Source organism: Cibotium barometz, chromosome 44 (genome assembly GCF_041138505.1).
Source record: "Cibotium barometz isolate CiBa-2024 chromosome 44, ASM4113850v1, whole genome shotgun sequence".
Taxonomy (NCBI): Eukaryota; Viridiplantae; Streptophyta; class Polypodiopsida; order Cyatheales; family Cibotiaceae; genus Cibotium; species Cibotium barometz.
In genome coordinates this window covers 21,272,317-21,286,591 of record NC_141089.1, presented here as the reverse complement: position 1 = coordinate 21,286,591, position 14,275 = coordinate 21,272,317, and the positions used below count along the sequence as shown (strand labels likewise).

General features: G+C 40.3%; 1 protein-coding gene across 1 annotated transcript; it reads right to left on the bottom strand.

Moving 5' to 3' along the window:
- Window positions 1-3,811: 3,811 nt before the first annotated feature.
- On the bottom strand, window positions 3,812-5,714 carry LOC147613069 (uncharacterized). Its single transcript, XM_086782029.1, has 4 exons — window positions 5,186-5,714; window positions 4,710-4,875; window positions 4,251-4,438; window positions 3,812-4,078 (listed from the first exon to the last, which is right to left on the bottom strand). Exons 1-4 carry the CDS (start codon window positions 5,603-5,605, stop codon window positions 3,896-3,898), a joined length of 957 nt encoding a protein of 318 aa, XP_086638155.1. The 5' UTR covers window positions 5,606-5,714; the 3' UTR covers window positions 3,812-3,895.
- Window positions 5,715-14,275: the final 8,561 nt, after the last annotated feature.

Here is a 14,275-nt window from a genome sequence, read left to right as displayed (position 1 = left end):
TGAATAATCAAACTGGATGATCAAACTGTAACCCAAGGAGAAGAGTGAGTCATGCTTATGCTAGGTGATTGTTAGGAGACAAAGACCCAAGCATATTGAATTGCACAATACCAATAAAATCAAATTGCACAAAGCATAGATAATACTCAAGATTAGGTACAATTTTTCCCCACACACATGAATGAGCCCACGCTTCCTCATGGTGTATTTTAATCAATTATTCTCAAAATAGCTTTTGGGGCTCAAAATAGCTCAAAATAGCTCTCAATACAAAAATAGCTTTTGGGGCTCAAAATAGCTCAAAATAGCTCTCAATACAAAAATAGCTTATTTTTCTTTATATGCAAACATTTATCTCAAAATTGGGTGATAATCTTTGACCCAATATTATTTACAACCTTTGCATCAAATTTTAAATGTTTACAAGAGATCTTTCACATGTTCTATGAAACTAATTATTTGATGCCAATAAATAATATGGAGGCATTACCCACAATAGAGTAAACGACGGCGGGTGCCCAACATAAAGAAATAAAAATCTACTCTTGTTGATGCCCAAAGTCAAGCATCTCAAAATCTGCCTAACCACCACCAGCTCACTTTCATTATCCAACCTGAAGATTTGGCACTGACATTAACTACACCAATCAATTAATAAATTAATTGATTAACTACCAATGTAAATATCCAAACGCACATATGGACTCACCCGCTCTACAGTCACCCAAATTTATAAAAATCCACATAAAACCCAAATATAATGGAGACAACGCAACCAATACCACATGCATATACAGAATCATCCATGGGCTATATCCGCTTGGAATTAGAAAGATAAATTTTAAGATGCTTGACTTTGGGCATCGACGAATAATTATTTCTTTGTGTTGGGCACCCGCCATTTATTTATTTTGGGCGGCATCCATATATTTATTGGCATCAAATAATTATTTTCATATAGCATGTGAAAACTCTCTTGTAGACATTTAAATTTTGATGCAAAGGTTATAAATATTATTAGATCAAAGGTTATTAATTTTGAGAGAAAGACTTACACAAAGTAAAGCAAGCTATTTTTGTATTGAGATTTATTTTGAGCCCCAAAAGCTATTTTTGAGAATAATCATCAATTAAAATACACCATGAGAAAGCGTGGGCTCACTTATGTGTGGGACCCATTCTTGATTATTGCCTATGCTTTATGCAATATGATTTTATTAATATTGTATAATTTAATACGCTTGGTATTTTAATCACGATGGGGCTTACAAAAACAACTTACTTTTTTTTATGTGCAAGTCTTTTTCTCAAAATTGGGTGATCACCTTTACCCAATAATATTTACAACATTTGCATCAAAATATAAATGTCTACAAGAGAGTTTTTAGTACGCTATATGAAAATTATTATTTGATACCAATAAATAATATGGACGCTACCCAAAATAGAGTAAATGGTGGGAATCTAATATAAAGAAGTAATTATCCACCACCAATGCCCAAAGTTGAGCATCTCAAAATTTGCCTGACCACCACTCGCTCACTTCCATTATCCAACCCAAGAATCTGCACTTGATTAAATACCAATACAAATATCCACATAAATCCAAATATAATCGAGATAACACAGCCACACGCATATATAGGGTCACTCCCATGCGATCAAGGTCAGCCACTTTAAAAAGGCATCTCGATCTAAACTCGTCTAGGAGAATTTATAAATAATAGAAGCATAGGAATTAATTTCCATGAATTACTCCTCATGATAGTGACCAAACCTTAAACCCAACTTCTGACTTGTTAAGTAGAGAAACCACTACTTTTGGACAACCTTTGGCTGATGAGCCTCTTAGTGAAACCCCACATTAGGATACAAAAACCCAATTAATAGAAGGAGAAGCCCAATATCATGAGGAAGCACATCTTACACATGAGTTAGCAACAAGAGCTGCATCTGGGATAGGAACGAACTCTTATCATCATATAAAATTGGATTACATCAAAAAGAGCGGGATAATGATTCACTTGAGATAATGACCCCAATAATTATGGAAATTGATATAGTTCTAGTTAGAGAAAGAACCTCCATTATAATAGGAATGCAAGAACAAATAACATCCATTGGTATAAGAGAGACCATTAGTGTGCACATACCACACATACGTCGAGGGTGCATAATACTATTCCACCTCTCCACTTGCCTTTGATTCCACACCAAGATTGGACTAACCGCAATTCTACTTGTTGTCATGACAACAACTATTATGGGAAGACCCATTGTAGGAGGATGAACTACTCCAAGGGCTAGAAAAACACCGGTGCTCTTATCATTATATATTCCTATGGCTCCATACTATAAAATACCAAAAGGTGGATACATACCTTCTGCCTTACCAATGCACTTAGTTGAGCATTGGTTACAAACATGTTGAGATTAGCACAAGAAATAGGAAGGAGAGTGAGTTGGTTAAAGATATTGAGAAATCCTAGGGAAAATCAGATCAAGCCATTGGCTTGCTTTACCATCTAGTATCAAGCTAAATATCCTAACACGGGTCAAGTCATCTACAGCACCAAAGGTTTTACAAATTTGGGCAAATATCTCAAAGTGTTGTATAGGATCTAAGTCTTAAAACTAGGGCAAATCTCTCAAAATGTTGTATCGGATCCAAGTCTCCTTGAAACTTGTGCATGAGTTTAACCACTTTGAGTTGGCTTAAACTATTGCAACTTGAGGAAAGAATGGACTTTGAAACTTTGACAACTTCTTTTCTATTAGGATTTGCTCAAAGGGGAGCCAAACAAAATGTAGCCACATGACACAACTAAACAACATCAATCAATTTGAAGGAGAGTATTTTTTATCAAATTGTAATAAAATATGTAAAAGAAATGAGTCCATTATAAACCTACTTGAGCAAGAAACCTTTAGCTACACTTCAGAATATTTGAGCGTGACCTTATATATACTTGTTCCATGTTCCCATGAACAAATCAAATCCCAAAATATAAAAATGTGTTATTGCGTCATAACTAACATTGAGTTAAAGAGATGTCAACTTCTTATGTAAAGAAGATTATTGTGAGATGTGCTATCCAAGAATAGCTATGTTAAATGGAAGAGGAGCTTCACTCCCCTTGATCATGCAACAATGCTTCTTTGTGAGCAATAGCCTCTTGCAACCCTTTAGATGGAAACTTCTATGTCTTTCTAAGTACGACATGTATATGGTCATTGTTCTCTATGTGGATGATCAAATCATGACAAGAGGATCAACAAAACAAGATCTCACAAACACACCAGATGCTTAATGCTTAGTGCAAAGGTTGACATGATTGATCTTGTATCCAAGAGATATTTAAGACATTTAGCATGGATGAATGCAAGGGCACATAACCTAGAGAAGGTTGACCTGAAGTTTTCCATTGAAGACACTTTAGACCTTATTTATTGGTTTTAATTGAGTTGCATGATGTGTCCTAAAATATACTTCTTCAGGTTGATGTTCGAGGAGTTACAATCCCAAATAAAAGGTATTTCCATATCAAAGCATAGACCGTTCCTTTGGTTTTGCCAAGTTCTTGCACGCCTGTTTTGAACTTGATAAGTTTTTGCATAGTTGTTCCGCCTAGATTCTTTTGTTTCATGGCCCCTCTCTGTACTTTGAGGACCATGTTAATTAGTGTAAATTTTCTATTTAAATCTTATTTTGCAAAGGATTAAAAGTATTTAACCTTGATTTTGCACCTTTCTTTCCTACACATCAGCTACAGTATGGGATTTAAGGGAAGAACACATCAAGGGGTCTTGATCTTGAGAAATATCACCCTCCTCTTGGCAGCATTTACAAGGACTCGAGCCTTAAGTACTCGTGTGTGATGGAAGAGAAGACCCTTTACACCACACTTGGGATGGGTGAGGCACTTCTAGTGTGATGATGATGATGATGCTCATGCTCTGCGTCTATTACCGATCGGATGAACCTGCAAGGCCTGCATGATTCATTGGATGATAGAGTGTCTCTCATAGCTGCTGCCGAATCCAAATCACTTCCTGAAACTGAATCTTCTTCTTGGGCCTTTGCAAGGAAACACACCAATCAATATGATCAATTGCTATGCATACATATGAGCACACAAAAGTCTCATGAAGCCAACAACTCAAGGTCAATGATACACATGAACTGTGATAATCACACAAATAACCCAAGTAACTAACCCATCGCACTTGATATTCAGCATGACCTTTACCTGTCTTGGAGACAGGGCATGATGCTTTTTGTGTGAATGATGACTTGCATCCTGGCTGTTGATCAGCCTCCTCACTTCTCTTTCAATGATTTCCAGCTTGGCAGGTTTTCCTGCATTCTTAAATAGATGGCCCATTGCTTCAACACCTTTTTGGGCTTCGTTTTCGCTCTCGAGGCGGAGGTAAACCTCTGGCACAAAAATATAAATGCCACATCATCAATTACCACAGTACATAACATTGTTCTGAAAGGGTTCACCATAGCCTTTTGTGTACACAACCTTATTTTGACAAGTGAGACATGGCCATAGCTAGTGAACTTGTAAAAGAGCCTAGAGAAAATGGCCAAAGCTTTGATTTCTAAAGGTAGGATATGTTTATAACTTTTCACAGGGGACAGACATGACCGTTGTTAGAGATCCTTATTTCATGGCTGCTACGATATGGCAGTTGCTTCTTACCTGTCAAACAGCCCAAGATCCAACCAAGACTAACTTTCTTTCTAAGAACGGTCATGTCTTCCTCTAGCCGCGTTTTCTCCCTTTCATCCTTAAGCCTCCTCTGGTTGTAGGTTTGTTCTCGGTTTCTGAACTGCTCTTTGAGCTCTGCAAGCTGTTCTTCCAATTCCTGTAGAGATCAAGAACAACATTTCAAATTGTTACAAAGTATGTAGCATAAGGTTTTAGCACACTATCCCTTGAAAAACAGATGATGATATCTCATACCCATATGCAAGACAAGGTTTTCTTTCAAACCCATATGCAAAATCTCACCTTATAACCATATGCAAGAAATGGCCAAAATCAATGATTAATCACCCATGATGGGTGCCAAAACTATATGCAGAACGACTCTCTCTGTCAAAAGATTGCCTGAATGATGAATTATCCAGCCAAAATGTCCCTCTCAAACCCAATTGCAGGAGCGCGGTGGGCACCTTAGCACGCTGTCGCTCGTTGTGGAGGAGGTCTTGGGCGGCGCGGACATCCAGTTTGAGGTTGCGGATGACCTCGTCGCTGGCAAGGCGTTTGCGCTCTTCTTGGAGGAGGGCCTTCTGGGTGCGGCTGACTTGCTCCAGGGAGTGGTGGAGCTTCTCCTCGAGGGCCCTCTTCTCTGCCTTCAGCTTAGCCTCCCGCTGCGCGAGCTCCTCCTCCAGGGCCTTCTTGTCGGCCTTGAGGCGCCCCTCCCTGTGCTCGAAGCTCGCCTTCAGCTGCTCCAGCTGCGCCTCCAAATTGTTCACATAGTCCAACAGCGCCACGCTCTTCCTCTCGAAGCCATCGATTATGTCCGGTCTCATCGAATTCTCCTCCGATGCCCCCTCGCCTTCCGAATCGCAGGAGGACTCTGGGTTCACCATAGCGTAAAGCGTGAAAAAGCCACAATTGGTGCTTCTGCCCGCCCGCCTGCCTGCCTGCCTAGGCTATGGTGACTTTCCGCTGGCTGCCTATGGTGATTTTGCTCCAACGGATGCGTCATTCAACATGAAACCCCTTCTATCTCACCGAGTTGCTGAATATATGTTCCATAATTAATTAATTATCGTCGTTGAAAAAATAATTATCATCACATGGAGGAGCGAGGAGCTTAGGCAAGTATTGGGTAGAGTGGACGCACATGGAGGCATCCACTCTAATAATTATCATCACATGGAGGAGTGAGAGCGGACGCGTGTCAGCACAAATAAGATGCGTGTTAGCATGTTCCCGACACGTGTTTGGTGCATGCATTCTTAGCATGTGTCAGGACATGCATTGCATTATTTTTTTGATTATCTTCATGCCCGGATGACACGTGTTTGGTGCATGCATTCTTAGCACGTGTCAAGACATGCATTGCATTATTTTTTTGATTATCTTCGTGCCCGGATGGTGAGATATCTCTCAATGCCTGGAGGAGGCGCATGTCGCCGGGATTCCTGTATGTGGATGCCCTTTCGTGTCTCTCTGTGTGCATGACTGGTATATGCATGCGGTTGCCAGGATTCCTGCTGTCGATGCAGTTTCTGGTCCTGTGGAGTTTTCCGGATGCTTCAACCAATCGTGCACGCCCTTCTCATCTCTTCGGGATTCGTCTTCTCGTTTGCAGCATGGTATGAAGTTGCTATCTTTGGTGCCTTTAGGTAAGCTATATCTGTTGCTTCTGTGCGTGGTCTATCTCCATGGCGTTTGCGCTATGTCCAAGTGCTTTGCTGTCATAGGTCAGTCCAAGCGTCTTCGTAAGAAAGCGGACTCTGCTCCTGCATGTATTGTCGTCCCTCCGCTACCCCTGGTTTTCACACCTGCTAGCGTTTCTGTGCCCTCCATGCCTCCGACTGTCAACTCTGTTCCTTGTAAAGCCGCGTTATGTGAGGCAAACAAGGAAAATATTCCTAATCGCATCCTCACCCCGCCCGAAGGCTCGGCTGGTTTGCAGAATCTCAAGGGCATAAAATGCAGAGCGTGTTCTTCAGGTGTTCTTCGCGTGTTGTTTCGTATCTCATTTTATATATGTACATTCCATCTTTGACTTTGTGTGCATGTGGATGACAGGTAGTAGCGACACGACGAAGAGAAAGAATGTACATGACTTATTCGTTTCCTGTACTGGTCGTCCGATCAATGGTCATCCTCCCTGTCCGAAGTTCCCGACTCATGGGAATCTGAAGATGCTGGAGGTGTCCGTGACCATTGGCATCGGCAACGCGGACATCAACACTTCCTTGTGGGAGAACCTGGTCGAGTTCTCTTGACAACAGTGCACACAAGAACTTTTCTCCCTCGAAAGAGGTGGAACACTTCACCGTCTGCACTTCCAGATGGTTGCCCGCATCCTCTCTACTTCTACCATTGCTGTTGTGGTAAGTCTGTGAAGCATGTCAGCAAGCCGGCAGGAAGAATTGTCACGTGCCGTGGGCTTCACCAGATAAAAATGCACACTTTTGAAGGAATGGTGGGTTACTGCACAAACCTCACTTTCGTTTTCATGCTCATAACATGTTTGCAGATGAGATGTCTAGAGGAAGGACACTCTATGCACAGTTCGGCCAAGGAGACCTCAAAAACCGCGTATCCTCACACCTGTCAATGTCTTTAAACGAGCTTTTGTGTACATGGAGAACTATATTCTGAATAGATGGTCTATCACTCTCGGCGTGACGCTCTTGAAGATGATGAGAAGTGGAAAATACTTCCCTAGTGCACAGTGGATAATTCCAAAAGCTGGGAATGGTATGGACTCTACTAGAGCTAGAGCTGTTTGGAAGTGTCTCAAAACTCCAGATTTGGCTGACATCTCTGATATCAGGAAAGTCTTCTTCCGCGATCACTACATAGAGGGGGAAGTAGCTAGGTACTTTTTGAATGAAAATCAAGACAAACATGAGCAAGCTGACCATGGAGATGAGCATTTGCAGCAGCAACCAACCGACATCTCCATCAACGAACCTGGTGCTCGTCCAATCCAATCTTCGTTGAAGAAAGTCCACCTGACGTTGACCCCAACGAGCCCTACATCAACTCATCTGAGGAAAGGGCTGCTGAATTCCTCAAAGCTGTGAGCGAAGGGGAAGAATTCATATCCGTTCCTCCACGGCATGATCTCAGCGGGCGAGGCAATTACCCCACTGTGTGTTGTAAATAATAAATCTGTCTGCTATGTACAAAAGTTTTCCTCCATCAATAAAACTTCTTGCACTTCCTTGCTTTTTCAGCATATAGTCAATTTTCGTTTTAAAAAGTTGAAAGTTATCTTCCGTATGTGATAATTTGATAAACAGTACCACACAATAATTAATTTAAAAAATTAATAATCGTGTTGCTATAGTTTCCTTGCCTTCAATTTTCTTAATCCTCACACCTTATGCTATGCACATTAATATGCACACTTACATATTTTAAGCAAATTTGCCCTTTACATTGAATTGAATAGAGATAATAAAAAAATATTATATATATACATATATCTTATGATTTGTCATTTTTTAAGGTACATATGCTCGATCATTATTGGTCCTATTTTGAAATCTATGGTTGGTTCTTATTTAAATTTTTAAAAAGAATTGTGTTTGTGTTTGTTAAAAAAACTATAAAATATTATTGAAAGGTAACATTTGCGTTAGCCCATATATCAAAGGGCAAATTAAAACTTTACCCTTCTTTAAAAGGGTCAAACAAATTCTCAATACACTTTCCTACAAAAACAATAGGACCCACTTGCAAAAATAAGCGCTGCTTCCCACCCTAAATTTCTACCACATTTTGATCGTTAGTTTACAACTCAAGGTCTATTAGTGCGGACACATGTGGTCTGAGTCTTATTAGTATCACTTGGAGACACACATGTATGGTTCAACATGTAATGGAAAAGAAGGTCACTTGTCATCTTTTCCCCTCTATACTTGAATCAAGGGCGGATCCGCACAATCTTATCTCCCAACTAACGACCATAGATGTACTCCAGTACTTACTGTAAATGCATAATTTCTTGAGCGATGTTGGTCATCTTGTGTTGTTGCACACTAATTGTCAAGCTTAATGTTGTTGTCGCGCCCAACCATCAAATGGGACTTGTTGCTAGACTGTTGTCAAAGGATTGTTTTGATGTCGAAGACCACACAATATGCTTTATTCATCCCAAGTCTTCTACATGATATTGTTACCCACTAGTACGTAGGTTTCTAAAATATGTCTATGTGGTGCCATGTTGTTGTTCTGTGATGGTAAAGGCTTTATCCTTATGACTTGTCTATATTTTATTTGAATCCATGCATGTAATGAAAGCCCATTTCTTGTATGACAACGTTGGACTTTATAAAGCAGCCTTACCCTGAGCTTCATGCCAAATGGGAAAGTGTTCAACTTCATATACATAGTTTCTCAGTACTAGAACTAGTGCCAATGGACTGTTTTTAAGTTTATTTGGGAAAGTGTTCAACTCCATATACATAGTTTCTCAGTACTAGAACTAGTGCCAATGGACTGTTTTTAAGTTTATTTGGCCTAGTGTGAAAGCTAGATTAATCTCCCCTGCATGGAGAGTCTCTCTAACATAGTGGTAATGTAGTTCAATGTGGTTGGTCCTAGCATGAAGACATGATTCTTAGTGGCTACTGCCATTACTATTTGAATATTAGTGGTAATTAGAGTAGGGGTGTCTATTGAGATACAAAGATCCTTCATCAATCTTCTCAACCATACACATTCAACCATCACATTCAACCATACACAATGAATGTGTATGGTTGAGAAGATCCTTCATCAATCTTCTCAACCATACACATTCAACCATCACAATGAATGATGCTTTGTATTCAGATTCACAAGATGATGTTGCCATAGTTGTTTGCTTCTTGCTTAGCCCCACGATATGCATGAGTTGCCAAGAAAGAAGTAGTTTCCAGATGTGGATTGTCGCTCAGTCGGAATGGAAGGAGGTCTGAAGCTCTAAATCACCCCCCTTGGCATAGAACAATCCAAGGTCTTGAGTGCCTTGTAAGTATCTAAAGATACGTTTAACTACCTGCCAATGCATATAGTGCCGGGGCAATGCATAAACTTTTAAAGCCATGATTGAATGTCTAGCCCCGTGAGAGTTACACAAATATATAAGACATCCAATTTCTTGATTATAAGTGATTATATCTAATGGTTCTCTGCGATCCTACAAATTAAGCTTTTCACCAGGTTCCATTGGTGTAGAGATTGATTTGCAACTTTTTATATTGAACCTTGATGACCAGTGCCTTGATGTACTTGGACTACGTAATGACTATAATATCATCACTACACACCCAAGTAGTAGTGTAAAAGACCAAGATCTGACATCTCAAAATTTGAGGCGCGCTCAACCTTGAAAGCTATAATTAAATCCTCTTTGGTTCCTATCAACAGCATGTCATCAACATAGAGATCAACACAGAGAATGAATCTTGCTTATCCTTTTTTACATATAAAGTGCTTTTTGTAGGACTATTTTGAAATCCTTGTCCAGTCAAATAGGCATGAATCTTTTGGTACCAAACCTTGGGGGCTTTCAAACCATATAAAGCTTTCTTAAGCCTACATGCCTTCTTTTCATGAGCGGGTTGGGCAAATTAAGCTAGTTGACTCACATAAACTTCTTCCTCCTGCAAGTCACCATTCAAGAATGTTGTTACCATGCACTTTCCATCTATGGTGGGCTGCTAAAGTAGTAATAAATCTAATAGTGGTCATATAAGAAGTGGAGGCAAAAGGTTCATCATAATCAATCCCTTTCTACTGGGCATAACCTGTTGGAATTAGGGTTAGGGTTGCAATAATGCAAACACACAAGATAGAGAAGCTTGAGAGCACACAAACTCACAAGATTAGAAGAAGCAAATGTGTGCCAGATACAAAAGATAAGTACACACCCCAAAATGAGTAGATAAGAGGGTGTACATAAGCACGGGGGAAAAAACCTCCTAGTGAGGAAAAAAGTACCTCGGCGGTCCTAAGTGTGTTCACACACATCACTACCATATAATGCTACAAATCCCCCCTGGAGTGATGATTTGAACATGTATAGGGTATGTCCGATCAATCGTGAAAAGGCACTAAGCCCAAAGCTTTACGAAAAGCTTCGAACTTTTCACGAGAGGAAGAGCCTTCGTGAATAAATCTACCATGTTGTCATGTGTAGGCTCACGGGACCAAGCTGATCTCTACTGTAGAGAGTCTTTCCCTGACATAGTGGTAATGCACCTCAATGTGCTTAGTGTGAGCATGAAACACTGGGTTCCTTGCAATTGCTAATGCCGCTTTGGTTGTTAGTGAAAATCGTAGTGCTGGACGACTATCTAACACCCAAATCAGCCATAAGACATCTGAGCCACACACACTCAACTATAGTTGTAAAAATTGCCATCATGTACTCAACTTCACAGCTGGAAGTGGCCATTGTAGGCTGCTTCTTGCTGAGCTATGATATACATGAATCACCAAGGTGAAAGAAAAACCCACTAGTGGACACTCGTGTATCATAACATCCAGCCCAATCTGAATCATTGAAAGAATGCAGCCGTGACTCACCCCCTTTGGATAAAATAATCCAAAATACTGAGTGCCCCGTAAATAGCAGAAAACCTGCTTAACAGCCTGCCAATGCTTGTACCTGGGCTATGCATAAATCTGCTCAATTATGAGACATCATACTTTATATCTGCCTCGTGTTGCACACACATAAAGAAGGGTTCCAAAACCCTGCTGATACAAACTAGCATCAAAAGAGTCTCCTGCATTTTGAAGACTAAGTCGAGTACTTGTCTCCATAGGTGTAGCCACATGTTTACAGTCTTCAAGATTAAACCTCATTAATAGCTTCTGTATATATTTAGACTGTAGCATAACAATGCCATCATTGCGCTGTATAAACTGAATCCCCAAATAGTTATGCAAGGGTCCCAAATCTGACATCTCAAACGATGACTGCAAATTAGCTTTAAAGGCTGAAATCTAATCTATATCAGGTCCCGTGAGCAGCATGTCATCAACGTATAGAACGATGACCAAAAATGTGTCCTTACTCCTCTTCACATAGAGAGGGTACTCTCTGCTGGACTGTTGCAAAAATCATTTGCAACCAAGTATGCATGAATCTTCTCATATCATGCTCTAGGAGTCCGCTTAAGCCCATAAAGAGCCTTTTTCAACCTGCATACTTTAGACTCTTCCCCTTTCATAGCAAAACCAGGAGGCTGCGATACATACACCTCCTTATGTAAATCACCATTCAAGAATGCAGTCTTAATGTCCAACTGATATACATTCCACCCATGATGTGCTGCCAAAGCAATGAGACACCTAATGGTAGTCATACGAGATGTGGGTGCAAAGGTCTCATCATAATCAATGCCCTTTTGCTGGTCATACCCCTTTGCAACAAGTCCGGCCTTGTAGCGATCAATGCTACCATCTACTTTGCGTTTTAACTTGTAAACCCACTTAGTACCAATGGCCTTCTTGTCATGAGGTAGATCTATCAAATACCAGGTGTCATTCTTGAGTATAGAGTTATAATCATCATGCATAGCATGCATCCCATGATCATCATCATGTGCTTCCTCAAAGGAAACAGGTTCCTCCTCATTACATAAAGTAGAAATGAGAACATGATCCACATGAGAATAATCTGCATGATGAGAACCTACACAAGTTCTGCTAGGTAAAGTGTTAAATTCGCAGCAGTGTGATGAGCTATGGTGGATCAAATGTAAGAATCAATATAATTAGCAAGTGATTAGATGATGATTAAGATGAGATTAGTGCAAAATTAATCTTATAGGATAATGTAGGCATGGATACTCAAAAACTAGCAATTTCTCATTAGGCCAATGCCTCAATTTATAGATTTTACATCCACACGATGCCAAGCATCTAATCCCACTGATTTCTCCTTGATTTGTGCCACCCCCCTACATCTAGAGGCACCTTTTCCTAGAATATTTCCACACCCCTATATTCACTCATGCTACCCTTGATTCTCTCATCAGTAGATTCCTCTCACCTTTTCACTCCTACCCATTTAATTACAGACTCCCTTTTGTAGTCTCTTGCTAAGGGCTTGTCCCCGCAAACACCCATTCACTTGCATATTTTAACACCTCCCCTCAAGTGAATAACTCTAGCACACCTGAACCCTATACCAAGTTTCCCTCTTACTTGGTAGCCCGGGACCAGTGCCTCAAGTCCCTAACTCATAGTCCTTGGCACACTCTCTCTATGTGTCCAAGGCTACTACAAGTGCCCGTGATCCTGACTAAAGTGCTCACACATACATCCCACATGGCCTACATCATCAATGGTCAAAGGTGGTTTTACTCTATTGGGGCGGCAGGTTACATTGGGTTGTTGTGGGGTTTCTCTCTCTTTCTCTCTTAGAAAAGATGTCCTGATGCCTCTACCTTAGAAGTCTCCACCATGAAGTTTTTCGATGTCGATTATTCTTCATTTGGTTTGCTGTAGTAGACTCTAGCCATGTGTCATGGCCTCCTCGGGTGTAGAATGCTTTCTCCTCTCCAGTTGTTGGGTCCAACCCTTTCTTCTCTTTGACCTTGTTCTCTTGCTCTAGTAGAGCTCCTTGTATCTCATGCAGCTTCAAATCTGGTACATTCTTTAAGGTTGCCACAATGTTCTCATACTCTCCCTTGTCCACACTCTTCAGAAGCACTGCTAGTGCCTCGTCATCTTCTACCTTCTTCTTCCCAATGGCTGCCAGTTGTTGCTTAATGCTTTTGTATTTATTCAAGTGTGTGGTTAAAGGTTCACTTTCCTTCATGTCAAGTTTGTAGAATTGCATTAGCAGATTTATCTTTGAATTCTTTGCTTAAGTGCCAAATAATTTGTTAAGTTTATCCCATGCATCTTTAGCTTGCTGTATCCCTGCAATGTGGTGAATGATTTCATCATTTAAGCTAAGTGCAATGAGCCCTAATGTTTTCTCATTTTTTCTCTTCCACTCATCCTTCCCATGCTCCTCTGGACATTCATCTCTTCCCTCAACTAGCCCCCACAGTTTTTTCTTCATGAGGAAATACATGGTCTTTGTTTGCCCGATATGGAACTGCTCCCCCCGTTAAATTTAGCTATTTTTTGTGCGTTTCTCATGATGATGATGTGAAGGGGGTCTTACCTCTTGATCCTATTCAAGATTCAAGGGCAGTGTATACCCTTTTACAACTCCAATATGATGTTTAATGTTGATTACAACAAGTTTATCAGCATGAATTCACCAAAAATTACATAAAGCCAAGGGTAACTGATTTGTACTGAATGGTTGGGATATCAAACCATCTCTGAATTGCAATCTAAAGTGATAGAGATCTGTATTAGATACCCAATGGTAAATTTGAACCATCAATTGCACCAAAAATCAGTGATTAGTGATAATTAATCAACTGACTAGTGAAATAATCCCCTATTTTGTGTGCAAAAAATAGAGTGTACGGGGAGGCCAGATCTGGTGCCTTAGAGTTCAAATGAGCTCAAATCCTTTCAAGGGCATCAATAGCAATTGGTCTAGTAGAGGATCA

Bases quoted from the DNA above. Each gene is read 5' to 3' on its own strand.
- LOC147613069 (XM_086782029.1), bottom strand. From the start codon at position 5,605: ATGGTGAACCCAGAGTCCTCCTGCGATTCGGAAGGCGAGGGGGCATCG. The intron at 4,439-4,709 runs GTAAGAAGCAAC...TTTTTGTGCCAG, and splicing joins GATCTTGGGCTGTTTGACAG to AGGTTTACCTCCGCCTCGAG. The intron at 4,079-4,250 runs GTAAAGGTCATG...TTCCTTGCAAAG, and splicing joins ATGCCCTGTCTCCAAGACAG to GCCCAAGAAGAAGATTCAGT.